The sequence below is a fragment of the Chenopodium quinoa genome, unplaced genomic scaffold, assembly GCF_001683475.1.
Source record: "Chenopodium quinoa cultivar QQ74 unplaced genomic scaffold, ASM168347v1, whole genome shotgun sequence".
Classification (NCBI taxonomy): Eukaryota; Viridiplantae; Streptophyta; class Magnoliopsida; order Caryophyllales; family Amaranthaceae; genus Chenopodium; species Chenopodium quinoa.
Window position 1 is genome coordinate 4,188,225 of NW_018742770.1, and position 27,106 is coordinate 4,215,330.

Sequence of the window (27,106 nt, forward strand, 5' to 3'; positions counted from 1 at the left end):
TGGTACCACTAAGATGTGAAATGTTCCATTGAAAGTGGAGTAGTATTATAAATGGTTATAAATTTATAATGGTATTAAAGATTGTTAGAATGATATACTTTTAAAGCTAATATATACTACGTATGTACCAGTAGGTTGTGGAATTGTACCACTAATAGTATAACAGTATTATAGTTGGTTGTAATGGAAATTAAATGGCTACAATGATACAGCTAAAATCTGAAAATTAAAATAGAAAAAATGTGATCCTATCACCTTATGCTCTTGTTATGTACCAGCAAATTAAATAATACATAACAATACTCCATTTAAAACTCCTACAAGGTGTTATTAGACAAGCAAACAAGTAGATGAATTAAAAATTATACTTGTATTAGATTATGGAAATTGGAAAGATAGATACAACACCAAGTCTATGCATAAGTATTATTATATGATGAGAAATCTCTTATAACAAATTACAGCTTGCAATGCCACACACAATACCAAAATAATTGAATTGGGAAAAATCACAAAAGAATCACACAACCAATAATGAACTATTCAACATTCTTAACACAACAGATGAATAATATACATATCCCAGATAATTATTAATTAATCACCACCCCCACCATCGCCGCCGCCACACCCTCCTCCTCCTCCATCTCCATCTCCACCGCCAAAACCACCACCACGACCCCAACGCCGCCGTCTTCTTGGATGACCAAAGTGATTAGCACAAGCAACTAAAATCATTGACATGATTGAAATAGACAAAACCATCAAACATATCAACACCAAGACACCCTCAATACTTCCAAGGAACTCAAAACCACCATTCCATACTAAAGCATTCTCACCATGCTTAGAACTTAGAAACCTCACCATTTGATCACACTTAATAAATTAGCTCCTCTATTATTTTCTTCCTTAGTTTTTATACATGGGCTCTTACATATCATCATATCTATATATGTTGTTGACTAATTAAAAATATTAAATTACAGTAATAATGTATCTTAATATATTGTGTTACCTTCTCTGAAAGTTCAGCAAGTTTATAGACATTGATAAAGTCTTAGATCGATCAATAAAATTATTTGACAACGAAAATAGATAGATAGATGTACAAAATTATAAAATAACAAGTGTATGTATTTACATATGATATCTATCACTTACATAGTTACATTATTACAAGATTACAACATATACAACAAATAATAATCAAACAATTAATATGAGGATAGAAAGAGACTACACAACCAACAAGGTTTGACTTTTTCAAACGTACAACACCCCCTCCACCACAGCCACATCCTCCTCCTCCGTCTCCATCTTCATCGTCGACATCACCATCACCACCACATATACAACCGCGTGCGTCGTCTTTGAGGTTACTGTATAAAAACTTGAGTCATACTCCATAGTTCTTTAATTTGATGATATATTAATTTGTACACCGTATATATGTTTTGAGTACGTCTCACTGTTAATCACATGTGAATTGTTGTTGTTCAATTTCTTATTAGAGAAAGATAGAAGACAAAAGATATCACTTTACACTTTAGAGCAATTACACTTATTGTTACCAATTATTGGTCCAATTAATTTTATTATAGAATATGAATATCCTTTAGGCTTGTAAGTAGCCTAAATTTAACAATACGTATAACGCAATACAAATCAAATGCACAATGGATGTCAAATGGTAATAATCACTTTATTCTCTTACCATATACTATGTATATTTTAAGCATTTTCTATGATTGCGTATAAACCACAATCATGTGCTTCAACCATCAGCTAATCTAAATCTTTTGGTTGAGATGGTCCTTTAACACATTATATGTGGACTATCAACATAAAAGTAGATGATGGACATACACAAGTAATGCATTGATACAGAAATTGAGATAGACTAGGGGTATATCAAAGAAAATTAAAGCTACATACAACATATAGAGTACATATATATTATCATACCATATACTCTGTATATACATACGAGTATACATAGAGAGCAAAGATAATTTCTCATCCTCCATTTTGTTGTACCTTGTACGTGAGATTTATTATCTAATCATGCCCACAGGTATTTGAGGAGGCACAGTGGAAGGCTTTTGTCTCTCCATATTTCCTTCCCATCCTAGACACAATACAATGACAAACTTTAATTATTATCACATAAATTTCTAATAAAGTAAATATTCATTTTTAAAATATATATATATATATTAGTGTTAGTGGACCATCTCAACCAAAAGCTTAAGCTGATGGTTGAGACCCAGGAATATGTTTTATACTCTATTAATTAGAAAAAGTAAAAGACTATTCAATGAACCTAATAAACCCATAACATGTCCCCGATCCCACCTTAGGAGCTAGGATTATTGCGACAGAAGGGATAAGGGTAAGGGAATCCCCAAATAACCTCGATGATTTGTACGTCAATTCAAAACTAATGTATATATAGATAAGAGATGGGTTATAGATAGTTACCAAGAGCAGGGTTGTAGCCACGGAGTTTAAGTTCGCGGTACTCTTGAGCCAAGGCACAACATTGACAAAAGAAGTGGATGCAACAATCCTCACAGGTGCTTTCCGGAATCCCAAAATGAGCCTTAAGCTTTGCACGGTATGTGCATGTGTAAATCCATTGAAACCCTACAAAGGTTGCAAGTACCAAGTAGAAGGTTCCTGCAGCACAACATGCTGCACCACCAAATTCATTTTTAATTTAAACATTTACAATTGAACAATTAATTTGTTACAACTTTGTATGTAGTAGTATCAGAAATTAATTCATATACGGAGTAACATAAAAACAATGGTACTCCGTATATGTTATGTACACGATTAATCACATATGGAGTACTTGTATTCTTTTTTTTTTTTTTTTTTTTTTTTTAGAAAACTGGAGTACTTGTATTCTTATATACCTAACGTATATCTGGTAGCATATCGATCGATGTCAATATAAAACTTACATAATGAGCCTTGGTCGACAATCTCTGCAATTCGTCCAAAGGAAATGCAGGGGCAACAAAATGTAAGAAGACCTGCAAAAAATTCTGAATTTTGAATTTTGAAATAAGGGTGATACTTTAACATTATACGAAGTAGCATAAATTATTAAATTATTTAATACTACGTAGTTTATACTATTATCATGTAAGATTTTGTTCAATTAATGTGTGGTCCGAAATTGAAATACTTCATATTTACTTTAAATCAATTTTTTTACATAAATAAAGATAATTATTAGTTATGGTAAAATTAAAATCATTCATATTTTGAAATCATTTTGTGAGATAAAATCGAAATGAGTAGTAGAATAATGAGTTGATGAGCAGTGCTTACAGCTTGAACAATCGGAGCAACAATCACAAAGACCGGTAGTAAAGTCACTAGTAGCTGGTTGATGCTCTGCCTGTTTCATGGTGATGAATAATGTATGATAGATAAACCAATCAAACTAAAATTATTAATTGAAGGACTAAAAAAAAAAGTGAAAGATTTCTAATGATTTAGTTGGGGAAATTTAGCAACAAATATATAGTGCTGGTTAAAATGCATTTGTATGTAGTGGAAGGTAGGGTCTTCTATGTGTCCATCAAATTAAATCACACTATTATAGAAATGTTAGAAATCCAATAAAATATTATTGTCATGTTAGTATGGGTACAAATTATGTTAAACAAATAAGAATGACAATTTATGGAGTAATTGTAATTTAAATGAGTAACTAATTTAACCATAAACACAATAATTCTAACTTTATTTTTAGAATGGGACCAAGTCTCAATCTTTAGTCCAAAAGAGTATAGTAGGTGTGTGGGGTGAATAAACTTGATGATTAGAATGACTTGGATTACATTTTTATAATCATTACAAAATAGTATAGTAGGTGTGTGGGGTGAATGAACTTGATAAATAGTATGACTTGGATTATATTTTTATGATCGTTACAAAATAAGTTTGAGTAAGTTTAGGCATATATATTCACAAGTTTGAGATGAATAAATCGTATAGCCATAAATGAGTTTTATTAAACTATGATAGAATATAAGTCAAATAAAACATAATTTTGATCATTATAGTAATTATTGTAGTCTCATTATTTTTTTATTTTTTGGGGGGGTGAAGGACAGGGGCAAAGGCCCGAATTAAAGCCCCAAGCAGAACAAGTTAGTTAAACTAAAAAAAGAAAAAACTGAAAGAAAGCAACCCATCATCCTAAGCCAAAAATGAGTCATGTCACCCCTCCACAGCCCTCCGACACCAATTTAGGCCAAGTCACTCCACTCAAGTCCTCCAATAAAACGGCATAAAGGTTGAGTATACTTCAGGACCATCTTAAAGAGCACTAAAGATTGTTTGTCATTTGTTAGATGTATGATTGGAACTTTGTTGTGCTACATGCTAATCAGTTTATAGCCAAAGAAAAGGGCCAAAGCATATCAACAAGTAGGAAAGCCAAAAAAGAAGTGTTCTACTTGTCTGCCACATGCACAAAAAATGTACTAGTCGTACTAGTTGGACCCCGTTAGTTAGGAAGAGTTTTGGTTTGAAGCGTAGACAACATAGTCATATAAACACACGAAGTGACAATCTTTAGCCATATCCATCCATCCTAGGCTCCTGTATAGACATGGACAGACGGGTACGTTTGATTGCATTTTGGTAATTTGGTATAGAACTATAGATGGCCACCATACGGGCTTGATCGAGCATCCAACTAGCTAAATTGGGACAATTTGGACACAGCCTAAATACAGACTCTCTTAACTAACTATTACTTGGCTTAATGGTAAGGATTGTGTCTTATAGATAAATTCTTATTAGAGACAACTTAGAAGTGAGGATTCTTTTAATTATTCCTCCTCCCTTGGAATCTTCGACGCACTAACCTGAGTTGGATTGGCTTATGAGAGATTTGATCAGTTCATTAGTAAAGTCCATCCACACTAAAATATTAATGGTATGCATAAAGTTTGATATGATTTACCATGTCCATGTCAAAAATTGTACTGTACAAACCACCAACCATTCCAAGGGAAAAAGTAGGCTAAAGTAATTACTTTTTGTGCTATTGTTGTCAATCAAATGACTATGTAATGTGGATTAAATTTCCACTTTCATTTTTGGTGTCAATCAATTAATTTCTTTATTTCACTAAATTTATTTTATGATAATTTATGTTAGTCCACATTTTCACACCAAATTCCACACTAACCAAGTCACCACCTTGTATGTATTTGTGGTTAGGGGCCCGGATAAGATAGGTCATGACCCGACCAAACCCTTATAATTTTGGTCACAAATAACATATTCTTAAGGATCCACTAAGATATTATGCTTGACATCATGATTAAAGTTGGGGTTTCGGTGCTCAATCATATAACTGTAGTGCTCCAAGTTATCATTTGTAATATGCAAAGGAATTAACAATTTTTATTTTTATTCTTTAATTTAGGGTTTTAGCTAGGAGATTATTTAGATATATATTTTGTTTTATAGCATATAATAATCCGTAGTTTTTGAATTATTTATAGTATTTCAAAGAGGAATTATTGAAATGATACCGCTGGTTTTTAAAGAGTACAATCCGTCAAAAAAAAAAAAAGGAGTATAAATAAATATGACCATTTTTTTCCTCTTTGTTATTATTCAAATATAAGATTCTATAAGTTTTTCAAGAGCCTATCAATCTAATTACTTGTCTATTTTAATTTGATCGCATTTCCAAAATTTATCTTCTTACAATCATACAATAGAAGCTCTAATCTGGCTCATGATAGTATTACTAATAGTTAGATAGGGTGCAAAACTTAAAGCGAAACACAATTGTAAATTCACATACCACAAACACTCCATAATAACAATATAAATATTTTAAAGTACAATACACTTTTTTGCATTAATTAGCTAATAAATCTTTTTTTCTTAGTAAGTTGTTTTTTTTTTTTTTGGAAAGAATTAAGTTGTTAATAAGGAAACGATCTTAAACATTGGGACTTAATGAAGGTATAATTTAGTTCATAAATAGAATTACATAAAAACACAACATACAAAATAGCCAATCAAAGCTAGAAAATGAACTATAAAAGCATATGCATCTTTGATCTAACGGGTCATACCACCCGGCACCACAGGGGGATTATCCATACCCGTGCCCCCGTTTCGCTTCTCCAAATTACCATACCATCCTGTAAACAAAACCATGGATAATAAATAAATTTATAATATTAATTTAATATTACGAAATTTATAAATTAATTCATTATATACAAGTTGACTTACAAATTTGTTAAGATAATTTTAAAAATATATTATTATTCTTCCTTCATTTGTATAATATACTCTACCTTATTGACTTTAAACATAATTTTCATTAATTTTTTAGTACTCCATCTATACTTTAGTTAATACGGAGTATGATTTACCTACTATATAAGAAAAAGGACAAAAAAAAATTAAAATCAATTTCTTGTGAGATCAATCATGATTATTAAATTAGTCTCAAGCTATATGTATATGTTCAACACAAAGATGTTAATCAATACTTATTTAAGAGTTAAAGTTGTGTTTTAACCATTTTCATAAGTCGATGTGAAAAATTATTAAAAATACTCACGAAAATTAGTCCTCATACATTGTACATAAAAATAAATAAATAAAAAGACAGTGAGTACGTACCGAGAGGAACATCATAACCACGGTGTTGAAGCTCACGATGCTCCTGACATAGGGCACAAGGGTGGCACCAAATATGGGTGCACAAATCTTGAATAGGACTTGCTGATATTCCATATTGTCGTTTGAGCTTGGTTCTATAGGCGCATGCGTAAACAAAATGTAAACCCGATAGAAATCCAACTATGCCATATAGAGCTCCGCTCACCCCACACGCTGTCATTATTTACAAACTTAGGTCATGTTCGACAATAACTTTTTGAAGTTAGTATTGTTTAAGTTTAAAAGTAAATTAAAGTCCATTATTATATTAAGGGTATTTTGACTTTTACCACCTTCAAATAACCACTTAATTGAATTTACCACCTCCAAAAAAAAAAGATTTACTTTACCACCTCCAAAATTTCCAAAAATTCGATTTTACCACCAACTAACGGATTCCGTCCATGAATCCGTTAGTAGGGCCCACCTTTTTGACGGTTCTTCTTCATCTTCCCCGATTTCCATATCAACCCAGCCAGCAACGAAATTAACACACCATGGTTGGTCGGAATTTCGTGTGGGGGCAAGGGAGGGGTCGGAATTTGGTGTAACCTAGGGAGGTGATCGGAATTAGGTGGTGGTTAGGGTTTTAGGAGTGCGGAATTTGGTGGTGGCTAGGGTTTTAAGAGTTGTCGGAATTAGGGGGGCTATATGGGTGGTCGGAATTTGGTGGCTAGGGTTTTGAGGTCGGAAATTGGTGAAAGGGGGTCGAAATCCGGTGTGGGGGCTGTGGCTGGGTGCGGTGCGATGCGGTGTTAGCGGTTAGGTGGTGGGGTCGTTGGTCGTAGTGATTAGGTGGTGGCTAGGGTTTTGAGGTCGGAAATTGGTGGAAAGGGGGTCGAAATCGGTGTGGTGGTTGTGCGGTGCGGTGCGGTGCGGTGGTTGTGGCTGTGCGTTGCGGTGGTAGTTATTAGGTGGTGGGGTTGTTGGTCGTAACGGTTAGGTGGTGGGGGCTGGTAGCGGTTAGGTGGGGGGGGCTGGTCGTAGCGGTCAGGTGGTGGGGCAGGTTGTAGTCGGTCCGGTGGTGGGGTCTCGACGATGGCAGCAACCACCGGTTGATGGATGGGGTTTTTTAATTTTTTTTTTGTTTTTTTTTAACTTTTTTTTCTAAAGCTTACCCAATAATATGGCGACACGTGTGCAAGGTAGGCCCCACTAACGGATTTATGGACGGAATCCATTAGTTGGAGGTGATTGGTGGTAAAACTGATGTTTAATTTTTTTATGAGGTGGTAAAGTAAATCTTTTTTTTTTTGGAGGTGGTAAATTCAATTAAGTGGTTATTTGAAGGTGGTAAAAGTCAAAATACCCTTATATTAATGATATGCAAAAATAATTAATAAGAATTTGAAGGACAATAACATACATGATAATCCTCTATCAATTATCTCTGCATTTTGCCCGAAGGTAATGCATGGACACCAACTTGTTTGACAACCTGTACAAGAACATACATGTAACAAAGGTCAGTACGTACGTGTAACAAAGGTTAGTACGTATATCGGATAAGATCTATTCTAGTAATTTGAAAATAACTTTTTGTATACTTACGTACAAAAATTATTATGTGACAATCTCATATATAACAGGTTTGTACCACCTTTGATTTGATATATATACGTGTATAACATGTTTAAATATGTATGTATTGTGAACACGAAGATAGCAAACTTACATAGTTCGATATCTGAGGTGCAGTCAAGAAGACCATTAGACCATTGGCCGTGATCATGAGATGGAGTCCCCATCAACGGAGCATATGCCGGTTCAACAGCCGGTGAACCTATCGGAATTACATTTCCCGGCTTCTCCATGTTAATTCTCAAAAAAACTAGAGTTGTGTGGTGATCAAATGAATTAAATGATGACTACTTTATATAATAAAAAGTTTTGCCAAAAATCTTACTTAGTAGATAGCCACTAATTATGTGGGATTAAGTCGTTAAAAAATTAATTCAATAATTTATGATTATGCAGCATTATTATTATTTCAACTTGGCAAATTAATAACGTAACAGCAGCATTAAATTTTACAACTTGTTGGTCATAGTCTTGACTTTCAAACTTCCAATTATTTTTAAAAAGTCAACTAACCCTTAAAACGTAAATTACTCATCTGATTATGGAGACTTCAATTAGTTATTAAGGAGTAGTATATATATAACGGAGTACCTAATATTTTCACACAATCAATATTGAGAATATTCTCCCTAATGCTAATAGTCAAAAAACAAAATACGAAATTAATACTTGCCTACTTGGTAGTACAAGGAAATGATTCCTACAAATCAAAATCATAATTATAATAAGGAAAAATTGTTAAGAAGTACCCATTTTTTTTTTTTTTTTTTTTTTTTTTTTTTGGTGTGTGTGTGTTTAGAGAGCCACAAGGGCGGGGGTGAGAATCGATCCCAGGATCTCTTGGAATCGGGAGGGAAATTCTAACCACTTGATCTATCACTCACTCTCTAAGAACTACCCACCTAATAGGTCCGATCATTTTGTCAACAACTACCCGTTTAAAATTTTTATCAAAAAAACTACCCACTAAATTTAAAAAGTTTGAGTAGCATTACCCATTTTGGTTTTCCGGCAACAAAATCCGGCAAGTGTGGCCGAATTTTATTTTCTTCCTCCAAAACTTAAGCCGAAACCTCGTATATAACGACCAACATTATTTCCTTTACAATGAATCAACCTAAAAACACAATATTTTCCCAATTAAAGAGGGTGAAAGTAATAGTGATTTTAGTTAAGAAATATGTAATGCTTCTAAATTGATGTTGAATTCACTTGTTTTGGCTTCTTAATTGAGTTATTCATCATTTTCTGTTTAAATTTTTGAAGAAAAAAACAAAAGTGAGCCTTACTCGCCGGATTTTGTTGCTGGAAAATCAAAATGGGTAGTGCCAGTCAAACTTTTTAAATTCAGTGGGTAGTTTTTTTTATAAAAATTTTAAGCGAATAGTTGTTTACAAAATGATCTATTAGGCGGGTAATTCCTGACAATTTTTCCTTATAATAATCCATAACTTATTAACTTAATACTAAAACATAATAAATCGACCAAAACGATACAAAAGTATAAGAAGAAAGTACATAATCTTGAAGAAAAAAAAATAAAAAATCCAATTCTAACAAATCAGACACAATTGTAATCTACGCTAACAAAACCACAACTTATGAAATTAAGCACTAGGGTTTTTCACTTGACCTTAAAGGGTATCAGAAACTTTTTTTTAAAAGGTGAATTAAAAGACCCTACTAAAACGACACCTCTCACGAATTTAGCCAGCCCGTCTATGGAATTACACAAAATATCAGTACATAGCAAAAGTACACTGGATTAGAAAAGGCTATCAAACTAGCTTAGTACGACAAGTATTAGCAATATCAAAGTTTAACAATATACAATTCCGGAGTAAATGTCACGACAAAAAAAAAAAAAAAAAAAAAAAAAAAAGCCAATCAAGCAGCAGGAGGAGGTTCGCTTTCGGTAGTCTTTTGGGCTTCACGAGTTGAGCTTCCTGGGCCAGGCCCACCATGACACAGCCCATATCTCTGATTAAAATGGCCAGCATAAAGTAGAATTATATACAACAAATGGATCAATGTAGAAGTTATTATGAATACTTCAAGCGTTTGCAAACGTTTCCCTCTATAACCACCTAGCCTCACCTCCTTCCAAGCTAACCCAAATGCCAAACCCGTTAGAGCCCATGAGATGACCGCGACAGAGGTGGCTGCTGCCATGCTTGACACCGACCATGATCGAAAGTGTGCTATGCCCACTATGACCGATGCGATCCCGGTGGTTCCGGCTAAGAGTGCAAACATTAACATGTAGTTTGTAGCCGCATTTCCACCTAACACTGTGATCAAACAACTTATAATTAAGCCTTTCATTTGTTTTTTAGAGCACTATCTAACACATTATGTATATTGTGTTACACTAGATAGGGTATATTGCTTATGAGTTTATACATTAAGAATAAATTTATTAGATCATTAATTAATTATATGGTATAGAAGCAACAAGAGACGTTAATGTTAACGAGATTTGTGTTTAAGTCGTGCTACAAGAGACAATAATGTAAGCAAGATTTGTATTCATGTCACAGACTTGTACATATAGCTCTCATTAATTTTATAAACAACTTGGTTGACATCCACATAAATTTAACTTATTACCGGAACTTGGTTGACATCCACATAAATTTAACTTATTACCAGTCCTTCAATTCCATTATTGTAAATGTTTTTTTAAGGGAAATTTCATTGTAAAATTCATTATAATATTTTTTATTAATCCTTACAAAGGTGGTTTAGATAATGAGTAACAACTTTTATTTATATAGAAAAAGCACTTGAGAGTTGAAATTAACTTCTACTCCCTCTGTTTTTAAATACTTGCTCCACTTTCTTTTTTCGACCGTTTTTAAATACTTGTTTTATTTCCTAATTTGGAAAGCTTTTATAATATTTTATTAATTTCTATCACCAAGTGGACCCAACAATATTAATTTCATATTCTCTCTCTTTCAATTCTCTCAACTACTTTTGATTTTTTATAATTTTTTATTTTTTCACCAACCCCATTACTTCCATATTTTATTACATTCTTCAATTTCTCCTAAAACTCCGCGTATGAGAAATGAAACAAGCATTTAAAAACGGACGGAGTATATTCTTATCCGTATGTAGCACCGGTAGCCCAAATATTAACAAATTTTGACTTAAAAGAGATTTTTGCAACTCGTATTTTTGTACGGATAACTAATAAAGTAATAAGCCTTAAAAATTGAAGCAATTATTAATCCAAATTATAATCTAACAATAAACTATTGAGAAAAAGATATTAGACATAACGTAGTTTTTAATTTGAAGGTAGCATTAAACGATGTTATAGTAGGTATCAAAACTAGTAACGTTACAATTAAATTCGAATGAATACGATATGTATATTGAATATAGAGCAAGTACTGAAAACGTATAAAATCATGATTGGCGAACATAAGAGATAAAATCTTGATTCATGGAGCCGATTCCATTATTGAGACTATGTCTTATGATATATCATATTGAAATTGTAAAATAAATTTATATATCATCATAGAAAGAAAAAGGTGAGACTTACAATGGTGATTTTGGTGACCATCGATATATTTGTCAAGGGACCAAGAAGCAAGGCTTAATATTAAAAGATAGACTACCAAATCTACCACCAATATTGGCAACATAAACTTCCTCCCTAGCTTTCCATGCTCCATTTCTTATTTTAGCTTCTTCAAAATTATAACTAAATCACAAAAAGAGGACAGAGAAAGAACTAGCGGTGGATTTTGTCCTGATTTATTAGTTGTTATTTATATCAAATTATTAAATAAAATAAAAAGAGGTGGGGGTGTTTTTGTACTTTACTTCTTTAATGAGATGGCAACTAAATGTGGAAGCTTCTTGATTTATCTTCCTTTGCTTTACTAAAAGAGTAACTGAATTGCTAAACATCGCCCGCGAATCTCCACATAAAGCCCACAAAATTAGAGTGAATTGTCACTTTTGCCCTCAAAGTAAAAAACACAATTTCTTCTCTCAATTCTCTACTTCCACTTTCTCTCTCTAAAAAACTTTCCGAGCGATGTCGAGGCGGCCCGGCAAGGAAGTGGCGGCACAGGCGGCGGGTGGACAGCGGTTTTCCGGCGAGAAGGTATTTTTTATTAATTTTGTGTTTAAAAATTAAAAAAAAAAGGTCGGAGGCGGTGGCGGCGCCTAGGCCAGACGCCACCACCACGGCGGCGGCGTCTAGCCCAGACGCCACTACCACGGCGGCGGCGCCTAGGCCAGACGCCGTGACGGTGGCGGTGGCGTCTGGCCCAGGCGCCAGAACCACGGCACCGGCGTCTGGCCTAGGCGCCGCCGCCTTTTTATTTTTTTTTTTTAATTTTTTTTTGGTTTTAAATTTGAAATTTAATTTTCGAAAATAATTATTTTTTTTTTGATTTTTTTTTAAATTTGTTTTTCTTTTTTTTAATTTTAAATTTTATGTTTCTGATTTTTTTTTTATTTTGTTTTAAATTTTGTTGGTTTTTTTTAAAAAAATTTTATGTTCCTCTTTTTTTTTTTTAATTTTTAATTTTATGTTCTTGTTTATTGTTCTTGTTTTTTTTTTTTTTGAATTAGTTTTTTTACTTAAAAAAAATTTTATGTTCCCTTTTTTTTGTTATAAATTTTTTTTAAAATTTTGATGTTCTTCTTTTTTTAAGTTTTTATAATTTTATATTTTTCACTTTGTTTTTTCCAATTTGTTTTTTTTGGGTAATTTTTTTTTTTGCTTTGTTTTTTCCAATTTTTTATTTATTTATTTATTAGGTTATTAATTTTTTTATTTTTAGGTTGTTAATATTTTGTAATGTTTTTAATTTATTTTCCATCATATGTATATTGTTTTATTTATTTATTTTAATTACTTTTTTTATGTTTATATTACATGTTTATATTGCATATTACATGTTTTGTTATTTTGTGTTAGGCATCGTATTTTCGTTCTGGGGCTGGGAAGAGTATGGACATTATGAGAAGTACGATGAACTCAATGGAGAGCTCGGGGCCCAGACACGTTAGATCCCGTGGTATTTCGGCCTCGGCTCGTAGAGAACGGGTGCACTATTCTGAGGATGATGAAGATGATGATGGTGATGAGGAGGAGGAGGAGGAGGATGCAGATGAGGATGTGGACGATCAGAGTGGACCATATGATGATTACGGTCCATTCAGTCAGAGGCTTGATGATGTGTATGAGACGCGTAGGGTAGACGTGCGTAAGGGTAGAGATGGTAGATTTGTTAGTAGATCTGGCACATCATCTGCGTCCACTGTGTCTGCGGTTAGCAGAAAACGGTCGAGGGCCGTTAATGATTCTTGGGTGGTGAGGGGCGAGGTGGCTGGGGGACCTATAGACGGGAGTGTGATTCCTAGCTTTCTAGGACACATCGCTACCCGTATTTGGGAGGACCAAGAGCGGGCTTTGGATAGCGGCATTTTGAAATGCCAAACCCGGGAGAGGACTTGTAACTTCTTGTGTAGTTGGGCTGAGGCTTGGCCGGAGGAGAGCGAGATGGTCGGCCGATTGAGGGCCACTAGAGTGAGCCACCTTCCTGCCACCATGCATGAGAGGATTGACTCGACGCTGATCACGGCTTTCGTTGAGCGATGGCAGCCGGACACGAACTCTTTCCACCTTCCGTTCGGTGAGATGACGATCATGTTGCATGACGTCGAGGCCATCCTTGGGATTCCCGTAGAGGGAAACCGAGCATCTGTTGTCACAGATGCGGATCAGGCAGATTTATTGGCGGAGCTGTTGGCGGTGGATAGGGCTGCGCTGTACACAGCGGCACTTGGTGTGTGGGATCACGGCGGTGTTAAGATCGCAGCAGTTTTGCAGCGATGTTTGCACCCCACTTCACGTAGGACGCAGGACACACAGCTGGCTGCATATGTTTTTCTTCTTCTCGGGTGTACCTTGTTTCCGGATAAGAGCGGAAACAAGCTCAGGCCACGCGACATAGTTGACGCGTGTGAGCCCGACAGAGTAGGCCAGTTTTCTTGGGGGTCGGCTACATTAGCGTACATGTATCGCCAGTTAGGATTCTCGAGCCGGGCTGATGCGGCAGGTATCACTGGATGTATGACGTTGTTACAGACGTGGATATACGAGTATTTCCCGGCGTTTCGACCACACCGCGACCCGGTTCCTATTGGGGATGGCCAGCCACGTGCCTGTGCGTGGAGTCCGCGTGTCGAGAAGAAGTCCATTGACCGCCTGCGATCGATACGGTTATTGCTTGACAGGATGTCCCCATTAGAGGTAAAGTGTTTAAATTATTTCTACTTTTATAGTTTGATGTGTTTATTGTATGAATCTTACTAATTTTAAAAAATGTGCAGGTGAACTGGATGCCTTTCGGCCAGAACCCTAGTAATAGGGTACCCAGGACCCTCTACACGGGACTGATTCAGTATCGTGAGATCGTAGAGGCGTACATGCCGCAGCGCTGTCTTCGCCAGCTTGGATATGTCCAAGTTGTTCCTCCTCCACCAGCATGGCCCAGTAAGGCCGTCCGATCTGCGTCGTTGAAGGAGTACGTCGTCCAATGGCCGGCAAGCATGATTGGCACGTGGGAGCAGTTTCCGATGGTTGCCCGCATATGGATTGAGCAGTTGCAGCGGCCGCCAACTGGGGTGGCTGCCATGTGTGACCAGCACTACATGGAGTGGTACAACCGGCACTCGCACCCGAGGTTGATCAGAGACGTCCACCACGGCGACGACGCCGATGATGATGATGTGCCACCGCCCACTGCCGTGGATGCGGTACGTCTCATAAAACATTTGTAGTTGTGTTTTTTTTTCATATAATACGTCTCATAATACGTCGTTATTGAATTTTATGTGTTTTGTTATGTGTAGTGGATGGGAAAGATGACGCAGTTGGGACACAGACTTTTTGAGGAGAGGGACAACATGACGACTGCAACAGGCAGAGCTGTTATTGATGAACTGGAACGGGCCCTTGAGCAGTGGCAGTGGGCGTCACAGAGAGATTATTGATATGTCGGCAGTGAATTTATAAAACATTTTCCTAGTTGTTTGTAAAAGTTAACATTATCTGTTCTTATAATTATTATTTTAAGTTCTTAGAATTTGACATTATATTTTTAGTTTTTATAACTTTTATTTTAAGTTGTAATTAGTGGGCATACGAAAACTAAATACAGGTTCACATTTAAATGGGAAAACTAAATACGAAAATTAGAATCCGAAAATTAAATAAATGGGAAAAACATAGCAATAGCAATATTAGGTCACATAGAAAAGGCAACTAGATTGTTCCACTGCTGCACCCGGTCATGATATAACGCATCCCAGCCCTCTACGCTTGCTGTACGAATGGTGTACCACGTTGGTATAATCGGTGGGACCGGAAAATCGGGTGACAGGTCCAGTCGGATGAAATGTCTGTATGACGGCCCCAGAAATCCAATAGCAACCTCTCTTACCGGTCTGGTGACGGTCTCACGCGAACACCAAGGCAGAACCGTGGTACACGGATAGTAAGCTCGACCATGCAAACCAAGGCCGAAATGCATCACTGCACACTTGTAGATGTTTGCAACGGCGAAGAGATCAAGGGGCGCGTCGAACCAATGATTTTGACCGCAACGTCCTCCTCCCCACCGGATACGCTGCAGAGACCTATCCAAGTCCTGTCCGTACACGTGGCGATAAACAGCTCGGTTTGAGGCGATTTCACTGTACATCAACTGACGCACTAAACCGTAGTTGTCTTCACCCATCTGAAACACATCAGCCACAACCCGAAATCCACAGTTACCATCTGCAACCACATCATTCCACCCGTCCAGGAACGGCATCATGATGTTAGGGATCCTGTCTTTATATGGAAAATGTTCAATGTCCATTCTGCCTGTTGCACACATCAAAAAACACAATTAACAAGTTAGCAGAAAACTAAACAAACACTCTAAAAAGTAAATTAAACTAAAGTACCGTACCGGTGCCGGGCATATTCACCGACGAAGATGTTTGACTACCACTTGATGACGATGTACGACCACGGCCACGACCACGACCACGACCACTTCATGAGTCACCGATATAGCACATCCGCACCGAATAGCCACTTCATCACCCAACTCCCTCATCCTGGTGTGCTCGCTCAGAATCAACCCCAAGCAGTAGTGTGACACACGACCATGGAGAATCTTAAATATGAAATGGCTATACATCGTGCCATGTCGCCGTCTGGAGTCCTCGAGAGAGTTCTTGATGCCGTTCCTCTGAGTATCAATAGCCTTGTTTATTCTCTCGAACAGTGTATCCAGAGCAGAGGTGGAAGAATCAATCCAGTCCTTCAGAGCTCTATGAGCGCTCTCAACTCTACATGTAGTAGTGTTTCCAAAATGAAGAACTTGGTTTGTCCAATATTTGACAAACTTTTCCCTCTGAGGCACCCACTGCTGCATCACATAGTCTACGATTGCCGGGCACCATTGGTATGCATCCTTGAAGTTATCCAAGGCTCGGTCGTACTCTGCCTCCGTGGTAGCTTGCAGGATCTTCCGCCACTTACCATTTACCAATCTCTCTGCTGAATCTAAGTTCTTGTTGAAAAGGTTTTAGGCTTTGACTTTCACGCATTTGTTGATGTGCCATGTGCACAGTAAATGGCTCGACTCCGGAAACAGCTCCGCTATAGGGGCAAAGAGACCTCCCTCACAATCGCTGACGATGGCCGATGGCTGAACACTTGGGCCGATGTAATTTCTCAACTTCTCCAACACCCAACGGTAACTCGCAACCGTCTCATCCTTCATAACTGCATAACCAATCAAAAAGTTCTGGTTCGTTGGAGTCATCCCAACCATCTCAACCAGTGGAAACTTATACTTGTTTGTCTTGTACGTTGAATCGATCAGAATCACAGATGGCCAAGACGAAATCATATCAGCACAATCAGGATGCACAAGGAACAAATGAGTCACCTCCGATGTGTCTTCATCAGATTCAAACCAGTACAGGTAACCACGTGCTTGTGCCTGGTGTAGAAGCTGCTGTATAGGGTTCCTTCCCTCTGACCGTTCAAACCTCAATTTATGTCTGACGTTGTAGATGTGTCTTCGGTTTGGCTGGTCTTCAGGAAATTTCTCCAACACAGATGCTAATATTTTAGCAGGCTTCACTTGAGCATCACTCATTTCTTTTACAATTAGTTTCGCAGCAGGACTTAGGCCACTTAACTGTCGATGACCCACTTCATATGCGATCATCTCATGGTTGTGATACCCCCATTTACCGTAACTCTTCACTTCCCAACCGTCACCCCTTTGCTGTTGTCGAACCTTTACTCTGAACTGACACCCACAACCTTTCCGCTTTGTATCAAACCGAATCGCTTGACTGAAATCTCGTTCCTCCCTTTTGCGATAACGGTCGCATCTCAAAATGCGATCCATTCTACCATCCCGTTGAGATTTATGAGTTGCTACTACTAAACAAAAACCTGATCTAATTGCAACCTGTTTCGCCCAATCAACCGCTTGTTGAGCATCTTCGAACAGACCATCGTGTACAAAAATCCCACTATAATCATTTCCGTCTCCACCATAATCCTGCAACAATAACATATAAATATAATCACATAAGAGTAGATTAAATTAATACATTTGACACAACATTAGCACAAAAGCAAAAACAATAATAAATTATAAACAACAAACAAAGAAATAAACAAAAAGTATTCAAAAAAAAAAAAAAAAAAACACAAAAATAAAAAACATAAACAAAACTTTAGATTAAATAAATAAAAATAAACCAAAAAAATAAAAACAAAAAAAAAACATAAAACGAAAAAAATTGTAAAAAAAATAATAAAAAATAAATAAATTAAAAACAAAAACAAATTAAAACAATTAAAAACAAAACAAAAAAAAAACCAAAAAAAAAAGAAAAAAATTGTAACACAAAAAAAAAAAAAAACAAATTTTAAATTAAATTAAATAAAAAAAAAAAAAAAATAGTGGTGGCGCCTAGCCAGGACGCCGCCACCGTGGCGGTGGCGCCTGGCCAGGACGCCGCCACCGTGGCGGCGGCGTCTTGGCCAAACGCCACGGCCACGGTGGCGGCGTCCTGGCCAGGCGCCAGAGCCACGGTGGCGGCGTCCTGGCTAGGCGTCACCACTACGGTCACGGCGTCCCGGCAGGACACCAGCCGCCAATTCGTGGTTTTAGATGGCTTCGTACCTCCTTTTCCGGCGTCAACGGCGTCTCTCCGGTGCATCTACCCGACGTTGAGGGCTCTTCGGTTTCACTCGGCGATCCAGTCCTGCTCCACATTTTTTATGAGTGAAAAATTTTATTTTCGGTAAAAATTAAAACAAGGGCAATAATGTCAACATTTTTAAAAAATGTGGGCTTTATGTAGAAAAACGCGGGCGATGTTTAACAAATCCCAAGAGTAAAGAGCACTTTGATTTTACTAAAAGAAAAGGAATATAATAAAATTCCTCTTAGCATTAGCATGTCCTAGAAGTGATTAACGCCTTCCTCTATAGTGAAAAAGTGAGATTAGTGCAATTTTGTGAAATATTTAGCAACTCTCATATATTCAATCCCAGGTAGAAAAATTGTCGTAAATGGTTGTGGACCTTGTGGTGGTACATGTTTGTGGTGGTATTTTAAATGAATGTAATACGTGTATGGAACATTACTTAATAAGTTAATAGTGACATTCTAAATTATTGTGGATTTATGATAGTGGATTTTGGACTAGATAAACTAGGATGGTCTGAAATTAGAATTCTGGACTTAGGTTGGGTCATAGGCCCAAGGTCAAAAATTTGTTGGATTATTTTTTGCAATTGGTATTACATGCACCTTGGTGCACTTAAAAATAGGTGCACCAGGCCCAATTCTCCGCCCAGCCCAGCAAATTCGCGCCCAACAGTCTAAAGGCCCAGTCATTTTATTTTTTTTTGGTTTTGACCATTGAATTTTGATATTCTCTTTTTTCTACCTCTAAATTCTTTGAAAACCTAAATTTAAATTTTCAACAACCCTTTTCAATTTTTCTGTCTCCTTTTTTTTTTTTTTTTTTTTTGAAGATTATTTTTGTTTCCCTCTAAATTACTAGAAGCTCTAAAAATTTTATCAATGGGGAAAACTCAACTTTCTCTATCCACTTTAATATAAAGTTTCTTGTATTTTGTTAAAAAAAAATGGAGATTTTTTTTTTTTTTGGGAGCTTTTTGACCAATTTCGGTGATTGTGCAATAAAATTAGCAAATTTGATACTAATCGTTCCATATCCCTTACCTTCATTTTTGTGTTCATACATTTCATGTTTGATGTTCATATACGTTGTCTTTTTAGTTCATATATATGTGTTGTATGAAGTAATAATTTGCGTATAAATTTTATCAAGTATATTGGTATGAATTAATAATTTATTTGGATATTATGTATTTCCTTTTTTTTGTTGTTTAATATTTAATTATAGACCAACTACTGAACACCTTCAAGAAATTTCTGAACATCCCCTAGAAACTTCTGATAAGATACCAAAAGCTACACAAAAGCCCCCATAAACTTCTGATAAGCCCCTAGAATTTATGATAAGCTACCAGAAACACCGAACCAACCTCAAAAACCTCTGAATCCCCTACAAAAACTTTTGAACCACAATTACAAACTATTGAACATCCTTCAAAAACATTATAACCACCTTAAAAAAACCTCTGAATCCCAACCACAACCAACTGAACACCCTACCAAAACCTCTGAACCCCCTAAAAAAACTTTTGAGCCCCAACCACAAACCACTAAACACCGTACAAACACCACTGAACCCCAACCACGAACCACTAAACGCCCTACAAAAACCTTTAAACCCCCTACAAAAACTTCTGAACCCCAACCACAAACCACTGAACGCCTTACAAAAAGTTTTGAACCCCAACCCCAAACCACTGGACACCCTACAAAATCTTTGAACCTCAACCACAAACCACTGAACACCCAACAACAAATTCTGAACCCCAACCACAAACCATTGAACACCCTACAGAAACCTCTGAACCCCTACAAAAACTTCTTGACCCCAACCACAAACCACTGAACACCTTACAAAAACCTTTGAACCACCTACAAAAACTTCTGTACCCTAACCACAAACTACTGAACACCGGTACCTTTCAAAAACTTCCGCACCTAAAGACACTGCTCAAAATGCTGCTCAACCTTCAGACTATCCTTATAAATGACTTCATATCTTATACATGTAATAAACAAACACAGTTCATAATAACCATTACTGAAGTTCAAAAATAAAACAACAAAGTTCAAATACAGGAAAATGTTCATAATTACGTTTACAATTATTTTTTAAAAAGCATATAATATATATGCTTAGAGAATTATGTAAATCAAAAAGGTTCATTAAAGTAACCTAAATGTTCATAAAAATAGAAACAGTGTTCATAATATGATATTGCTAATAACAATTTTGATAATAAATAAAATGAAAAGTGCGTCACTCAAATTATATGAACAAAATGTTCAAAAACATGATATAAACAAATTATATTCATATAATACATATTAAATCATCAATTCAACAATTAAATTATAAATGAAACTGAAAATCATCAAAAATAAAAAAAAGCAATTAAAATAAAAAATGAAATTCAACACACTTTCAGCAGCTTATTTAACATTAAATCTCAAATTAATCAATAATTAATAAACAATAACTAATTAATCACATAAATTCTGCATTAAGTGATAATATGAAGCGAATGTTCAAAATCATATTAAACAAATTCTAACAGAATTGTTTAATAGTTTAATCAACAAATGATCAAATTCATCACAAATTAATAAAAAAATGAGAAATCAAAATCTCATCGCAAATTTCATCAGCTTAATTAAAATTAATCAATTGTTTGATCAATTCATCAATTAATCAATTGAATTATATTAAAACTAATTAAACCTAAAAATTATACAGTCACTTCAAATCAACAATCACTCAAAAAAAGTATTAGAATCAACAGCAAAATGAAAAATCAATAACTAACATCAACAACAAAAAAACCTAATTAGCGATAATTATCAAATACAATAAGAAATCTAACCTGTAGTGTCGAGAACCTCAAGTACATAAATTAAATCCATCGCGATGAATAGCAGTGATGAACAAATTTAATAAAAAACAGAGGAATCAACAATGGAGAAAAATTGAGGAGAGAGAAAATCGAGGAGAGAGAAATTGTGTATGATGATTAAAAATGGGAAAAGAATTAAAAAAGAAGAGAATTGAAGAGAAGGAATTGAGAAAGTAGGAAATAATTGAAAAGGAGAAGGACATGCGAAATAATAGAGGAAGAAAGCCGAGAATTTGAAAGATGAAAACTGCAGCTAGCAAATTAATATGTGGCGTTAATCTATTGGTGGAGCACATAGTTTAAGGTGCACCATGGTGCATATTATAATTTGCCTATTTTTTGGGTTTTTGGGCTGGGTTTGGCAAGAGAAAAGCCCAATGAAACAGCTTATTATGGACTGAAGCTTCGAGCCTTTTTGAGTAGATTGTCCAGCCCAAATTTGTCTCAACTTAGGCTATATGAAATCCTTTTTTCACTCACCTTGCCTAATAATGAGGAAAAGAACTTGGCATCAAGAATGGTAGTAAGGCAAGCTATGTGCATATGCCAATTGTTTACGGTCAAGTTAATCTGGTAAATCGCCTTCCTAATTCAAGTTTGTTTAGTTTCCTGAAAGTCTAAACATCGTAGAGGCCTATGATAAGATTGATAACAATCACTTGCTCACATTATATACAAAGTATAGTATAATATCTATAAAGTAACACACTAACATTTTATTTATGTTACAGAACTGTATAGGTAACATATGCATAGGTGCTATCTTACAGAAAAAGGAAGAAAATTACTCGATAATCTGGATAAGCTCTTCAAATTCCAGTTTATCAAGCGAAAGCTCAGCAATTAACAGCAAGGAGCTCAAAGCAGAAACAAAAATTGTGAAAATGAGAAAAGATTTACAGGGTTTAGCTGCTTGTGTGCTATTAAGTGTGATTTCTTCTTTCATCCCACTATTTCTTTCTTGCATGGCAGATGCTGGTGCATCATCTACTTGCACCACAGGACATGTTAAGTACCCGTATATGATTCCTGATACCGCTGCACCAAGACTTGTCCTGCCACAGTTAACAAATTGAGACTTTCAGAGAATTGTTTTCTGATAAATTTCAGGCCTGTTGATGTGACCTACAGAGTTGAAGAACCGAGCAACTTACCAGTTGTCCACAGGCCCAAAGTTTCCGAGAAAAAAGCTAAAAGCTGTAGCAATGACTGCCTTCTGAAACATACTATCAGACAGTTCCTTTACAATTACATCTTTGTTTTGCATTTGATAAACGAGCCAAGCTCCAATGACAGCAAAAACTGGTCCCTAGAAATGGCGTACAAGACTTGGTAAGTCAGTAACAGCAGCAATTGTTGATAGGAGTAAAGAAAAGGAAACAAAGAGGAACAAAATTCTTACTGATCCACCAACAGTGGCCTCTGATGTATGAAGGAAGCTTGAGAGGTTTCCTGAAATGCCTCCTAGAATGAATATCAGGAAGAATGTGAACGAGCCATATCTTTTGCAAACTTGAGGTCCGAAAGAAAGAAGCACCCATGACCCAAGTGCAATGTGCAAAAGTCCTGAATGCTGCATACATCAACTGGTTACATTAGTAGTATACACTGAATTAATCTGATCATTCAAAATCACATAATCTGAATACTAATATTCAAGAATACGACATTATAATAGTTAACTCAGTTCTGTCATGCTCCTCTAAGGCTATAAGTATTGCCAGTTTGAGAATTCTAATCATAAACCATCACTATATTAGGAATTGTGACCAACTTCTTACGAACATTATTAAGAACCATCATGTGTGAATAATAATTTCAGATGGATGGAATTATAGTTATTTAACACTCGGAGTCAGAGAACAACCACTACTTTCTGCATTCTGAGCTCAATCCAGACAGCTTAAAATTATTTATATTCTCATGATTATGCTCAGATTTTCTTACATGAGGCCACAGATTAGTCTGAATAGCCTAAAGAACAAATCCTAGAGATTTAATTAAGGACATATCTTCAATCAAACACAAAACAGAAAGGAACTACGAACCAAATCACTAATCGTGTACCAGAAACATTGGTGTGACAAGCCTCCACCATTGGCCAACCATGATCAAATCATTAACCTTGGCACCGTACATCAGGGGCAGTGAATAGAGGTTGTAGTCTGAGCCTTTTACTGGACTAGCTATCTCAAACAGAAACACAGCTATATTTATCGACAGCAACGTACTTCTGTATGTAAGAAAGTACGGAGAAATTGTTAAATCAACAAAAAGCAGACATTAAACTAACAGAAAATTACAGCAGAATCTTAGCAGATAATTACATCAGGTATAGATTGCCACTCTCTTTTTCGTCGTACATAGGAAATGATGCAGCCTTCCTAGCAATATTACTGCTTTTCTCAAATTCTTGTATTGCCATGCCTTTTATCTGATTCATGCTCATAGATTCATCAGACTTGCCTGATGCATTTCTGTCAGGAAAAGATGACAAACCATCTTCAGACTTTCCATCTGCAAGGAGGAGAAGACAGTAAGATTTCACATTTTTTCTGAAGATTCATAACTTAATGCAACATACAAATATACTGAAAACTCGCAACTACAACAATCAAGCCCTTTACTTAAGCCCTTAACATCTAATTACCTTCTTTAACTGATTCAAAATACTTCTCGAGTAGTCCAAGTTCCTTCCTTGCTGACAGTTGACTGGTTTGATCATCCACATCGGAAACATCACTGTCATAATCCTGTGAAACCTGTTTAGCTTGGCTCTGAAGTTTCTTCAAGTATAATTCTAAAGAACTCTTATGCTTATCCGTGAAATCGGACTCTGAGGCATAAAAAACAGGACTTAAAACATCCTTGCAGGGTGATCCTTGAGCACTACTAGCTTGGAAACACCTCTTTCCAAGATCATCTTCTGTTGAAAAACTAAACCTTCTACTCAACTTTGTCCTCGATTTACTCGAGATGTTATCTTTATATGGTAAAAGACTATTGTTTTTCATACTAATGTTGATAGTTGAAGCTGAAGACGAACACTTGAAACCGTCTTGAACAACATGGAACTCTGAACTGAATCTCCTGGACATAGGTAGTGGTGCAGCCATCCTCTTCGTTGACAAAGCATGCATATATCATTCGAAGCTCGAACACACTATCAAGTATCAATGGTTACCTAAACATTCATCAAAAGACATAGAATAACTTCATAAATATGTTTCACCAAAATAAAAAATAACTTCATAAATATGTTCTTTTTATATAAGGTATTACCTTAGAACATGGTTATATTTAAATTAAACCATATTGGATAATTTAATTTCATGTATATAATTTAACAATAATAATAAAGATTTGTCATAGATGAAAATATGCTGTGCAACATTAAACAGTAGATTTTATCAAAAAAAAAAAGGACAGTCTAAGAATAGTAACTTAGAATATTCCTAAAAAAGATGTAATTATCATAGAAAACAGAAGAAATGATGTAGCATACCTTGTAAAATCATAGTACATGTGAGAGGGGGGGACAGTGGGAGTGAAGCTCATAAGTACTATAAAGGTTGTATTAATGGATTGTCATAATCAAACTAAAATGAAACAGCTAAGGGATACATCCAATAAACTAAATCTTCTCCTATCCATGATGCCCTGTCGACTACTGCCACATGTAATGGAATCAAATAATTTTCGCGTCTTAATGGCCAGACATTTTAGTAGGAGGGATATAATGATGAGGAACTAGAAATGGAGAAAAGTTATGCATTTACTAATGCATAACATTTATTAAAATATTATAAAAATACATGGTAGAAAGAGAAAAGAGGAGAGAGATAGGAAGAGAGAGGCATGTAGGTGGACCACATATATTTTTTGGTTGGATTGCATCACGTGATGGGGGACCACATGCTGATTGCTCCACTAAAAGTTTATATAGTACCATTGAATCCTCAGTGGTACTATCTACGCATAAATTTAGTACAATTGAATGCATATATATAATATCATTATGTGCACATATAGTATCACTGTATATTCAATGGTACCATTTGATCATCCAATGATATCAGAATATTTATTCGTTTACATATGTATAATTACATGAATACCCTTTGTTATGCATTTCTAAATGCCTAACATTCCTCCCTTTAAAATTCCTCATATAATGATATTTCATATTCATTTATCAAACATTTTTAGGCAATATTGATGACTGAGTTCAAGGGCTCTATTTCATTTTATAATGGAGTATTTTATTTGTGTCTCGCGGTTAATCTAATTTTGCTAATTACTTGTTAACTAGTTTAGTTGGTTTGAAACAAACACATTGTGAAATTTGTTTATAATACGGAGAAAAAAGGTTTCTACTACGTAAACTTTTTGTATGCATGGCAAGTATTTTTATACTATAGCATATTGCTTGTAGAATACTAGAGCTATCAAAAGTTGACCTAACTCGAAATACCGCCTCAAACCCGATTATTAACCAACCCATCTAAATCCGAAAAAATGGTGATCCAAACCCGACCTGACTCGACCTGAAACCAACCCTAGACTCGAGTATGTGAGACCCGAACCCAAACATGAACTGACCTGGAGATGACCCAAACCGAATGTAACCCGTAAATTATTGACCTGAAACTGAACCCGACTTGAACCGAAATTGACCCAAATCCGTTTTAACCCGTTAAAACCCGAATTTAACCCGACTTGTTACTAACCTGACCTGATTTCAACCCGAACCATTCCTTACCCGACCCGAATTTAACCCAACCTGTTACAAACCCGACCCGAAATCAACCCGACTTGATATTGACCTGACCCGAATTCAACCCGACTTGTTATTGCCCTGACCCGAATTTTATCGGACCTATTACTAACCTAACTCAAAAATTCAACCCGATCTGTTACTTACCCGATTCGAAATCAAAACGACTTGTTATTTACCCGACCTAAATTTAACCCAAATTGTTCCTGACCCGATTTCAAATCACCTTAAATTCAATTTAGACCACCTTATTATTGTTGATCAAAGCATTTTGTCTAAGGAGACCAAGTCGGTCCAGGCCAGCAAAAGAAATAAACATCATCCTCAAATTTAAAAATTAAATATAGTATATAATTGTTGTATGTCAAAGGAGATAATTATCTTTCTAAATTATAAACTATATAGTTCCCTAATATATTTCCATATATATTATAGTCAAAGGAAATAATTAGCTTGATAAAAATGATAATTATTTATTTACAGTTAGTTGAACCACAATATGAACTCACTTGGAAATGACCCGACCTCATTGTAACCTGCAAATTATTGACTTGAACATAACCCGACTTGAATCCGAGAATGACCCGACTTGAAAATAACCCAACCTGATTATAACCCACAAATTATTGTCTTGAATCGAACCCGACCTAATTATAACCCGCAAATTATTTACTTGAACCGAACCCGACTAAAACCCGAGAATGAACCGACCTGATTATAACCCGCAAATTATTGACTTGAACCGAACACGAATCGAACCCGAGAATTACACACTAACCCGTGAAAACCCAAATTAAATCCGACCTATTGTTCACCCGACCTGAATGTAACCCGACATGTTATTAACCCGACCCAAACCCGAT

The 27,106-nt window shown here is 35.8% G+C and overlaps 6 protein-coding genes across 10 annotated transcripts; 1 reads left to right on the plus strand and 5 right to left on the minus strand.

Moving 5' to 3' along the window:
• Nucleotides 1–398: 398 nt before the first annotated feature.
• Nucleotides 399–3,643, minus strand: LOC110724834 (cell number regulator 9-like). Of its 4 annotated transcripts, none has more exons than XR_002512075.1 (5): nt 3,346–3,535; nt 2,973–3,044; nt 2,485–2,697; nt 1,969–2,131; nt 399–1,382 (listed from the first exon to the last, which is right to left on the minus strand). XR_002512075.1 is itself a non-coding variant. In XM_021904317.1 (5 exons), the coding sequence occupies exons 1-4, from the start codon at nt 3,422–3,424 to the stop codon at nt 2,058–2,060; spliced, it is 438 nt and encodes a 145-aa protein (XP_021760009.1). In that variant the 5' UTR covers nt 3,425–3,533; the 3' UTR covers nt 399–1,382; nt 2,041–2,057. The 4 variants fall into 4 exon arrangements, 3 of the variants coding, with proteins under 3 accessions (XP_021760009.1, XP_021760008.1, XP_021760010.1); XM_021904317.1 differs by having other exon boundaries at nt 2,041–2,131; nt 3,346–3,533; XM_021904318.1 differs by lacking the exon at nt 399–1,382 and adding an exon at nt 1,389–1,471 and having other exon boundaries at nt 2,041–2,131; nt 3,346–3,576.
• Nucleotides 3,644–5,824: 2,181 nt separating this feature from the next.
• On the minus strand, nt 5,825–8,589 carry LOC110724833 (protein PLANT CADMIUM RESISTANCE 2-like). The gene is made up of 4 exons (XM_021904315.1): nt 8,399–8,589; nt 8,090–8,161; nt 6,685–6,897; nt 5,825–6,194 (listed from the first exon to the last, which is right to left on the minus strand). Exons 1-4 carry the CDS (start codon nt 8,535–8,537, stop codon nt 6,112–6,114), a joined length of 507 nt encoding a protein of 168 aa, XP_021760007.1. The 5' UTR covers nt 8,538–8,589; the 3' UTR covers nt 5,825–6,111.
• Nucleotides 8,590–10,051: 1,462 nt separating this feature from the next.
• LOC110724837 lies at nt 10,052–12,108 on the minus strand. Its single transcript, XM_021904321.1, has 2 exons — nt 11,861–12,108; nt 10,052–10,595 (listed from the first exon to the last, which is right to left on the minus strand). Exons 1-2 carry the CDS (start codon nt 11,991–11,993, stop codon nt 10,192–10,194), a joined length of 537 nt encoding a protein of 178 aa, XP_021760013.1. The 5' UTR covers nt 11,994–12,108; the 3' UTR covers nt 10,052–10,191.
• A 182-nt stretch (nt 12,109–12,290) lies between these two features.
• On the plus strand, nt 12,291–15,418 carry LOC110724835 (protein MAIN-LIKE 1-like). The gene is made up of 4 exons (XM_021904319.1): nt 12,291–12,430; nt 13,253–14,590; nt 14,671–15,096; nt 15,193–15,418. The coding sequence occupies exons 1-4, from the start codon at nt 12,362–12,364 to the stop codon at nt 15,331–15,333; spliced, it is 1,974 nt and encodes a 657-aa protein (XP_021760011.1). The 5' UTR covers nt 12,291–12,361; the 3' UTR covers nt 15,334–15,418.
• Nucleotides 15,419–15,526: 108 nt separating this feature from the next.
• On the minus strand, nt 15,527–16,379 carry LOC110724836. Its single transcript, XM_021904320.1, has 2 exons — nt 16,299–16,379; nt 15,527–16,210 (listed from the first exon to the last, which is right to left on the minus strand). Exons 1-2 carry the CDS (start codon nt 16,309–16,311, stop codon nt 15,588–15,590), a joined length of 636 nt encoding a protein of 211 aa, XP_021760012.1. The 5' UTR covers nt 16,312–16,379; the 3' UTR covers nt 15,527–15,587.
• Nucleotides 16,380–22,153: 5,774 nt separating this feature from the next.
• Nucleotides 22,154–25,075, minus strand: LOC110724838 (RHOMBOID-like protein 9, chloroplastic). 2 transcript variants are annotated; one of them, XM_021904322.1, is made up of 7 exons: nt 24,972–25,075; nt 24,117–24,650; nt 23,794–23,983; nt 23,534–23,699; nt 22,869–23,039; nt 22,621–22,775; nt 22,154–22,521 (listed from the first exon to the last, which is right to left on the minus strand). In XM_021904322.1, exons 2-7 carry the CDS (start codon nt 24,604–24,606, stop codon nt 22,251–22,253), a joined length of 1,443 nt encoding a protein of 480 aa, XP_021760014.1. In that variant the 5' UTR covers nt 24,607–24,650; nt 24,972–25,075; the 3' UTR covers nt 22,154–22,250. The 2 variants fall into 2 exon arrangements, with proteins under 2 accessions (XP_021760014.1, XP_021760015.1); XM_021904323.1 differs by lacking the exon at nt 24,972–25,075 and adding an exon at nt 24,749–24,926.
• Between the last annotated feature and the right edge of the window lie 2,031 nt (nt 25,076–27,106).

Bases quoted from the DNA above. Each gene is read 5' to 3' on its own strand.
- LOC110724835 (XM_021904319.1), top strand. From the start codon at position 12,362: ATGTCGAGGCGGCCCGGCAAGGAAGTGGCGGCACAGGCGGCGGGTGGA. The intron at 12,431-13,252 runs GTATTTTTTATT...ATTTTGTGTTAG, and splicing joins AGCGGTTTTCCGGCGAGAAG to GCATCGTATTTTCGTTCTGG. The intron at 14,591-14,670 runs GTAAAGTGTTTA...AAAAATGTGCAG, and splicing joins ACAGGATGTCCCCATTAGAG to GTGAACTGGATGCCTTTCGG.
- LOC110724833 (XM_021904315.1), bottom strand. From the start codon at position 8,537: ATGGAGAAGCCGGGAAATGTAATTCCGATAGGTTCACCGGCTGTTGAA. The intron at 8,162-8,398 runs GTAAGTTTGCTA...GTTCTTGTACAG, and splicing joins CACCTCAGATATCGAACTAT to GTTGTCAAACAAGTTGGTGT. The intron at 6,898-8,089 runs GTATGTTATTGT...AAATAATGACAG, and splicing joins AATTGATAGAGGATTATCAT to CGTGTGGGGTGAGCGGAGCT.
- LOC110724837 (XM_021904321.1), bottom strand. From the start codon at position 11,993: ATGGAGCATGGAAAGCTAGGGAGGAAGTTTATGTTGCCAATATTGGTG. The intron at 10,596-11,860 runs GTAAGTCTCACC...GTTTGATCACAG, and splicing joins TGGTCACCAAAATCACCATT to TGTTAGGTGGAAATGCGGCT.
- LOC110724838 (XM_021904322.1), bottom strand. From the start codon at position 24,606: ATGCATGCTTTGTCAACGAAGAGGATGGCTGCACCACTACCTATGTCC. The intron at 23,984-24,116 runs GTAATTAGATGT...TCCTCCTTGCAG, and splicing joins TTTTGAATCAGTTAAAGAAG to ATGGAAAGTCTGAAGATGGT. The intron at 22,776-22,868 runs GTAAGAATTTTG...CGCCATTTCTAG, and splicing joins AGGCCACTGTTGGTGGATCA to GGACCAGTTTTTGCTGTCAT.
- LOC110724834 (XM_021904316.1), bottom strand. From the start codon at position 3,424: ATGAAACAGGCAGAGCATCAACCAGCTACTAGTGACTTTACTACCGGT. The intron at 3,045-3,345 runs GTAAGCACTGCT...AATTTTTTGCAG, and splicing joins TTGCTCCGATTGTTCAAGCT to GTCTTCTTACATTTTGTTGC. The intron at 2,698-2,972 runs GTAAGTTTTATA...TTGGTGGTGCAG, and splicing joins TGTCGACCAAGGCTCATTAT to CATGTTGTGCTGCAGGAACC.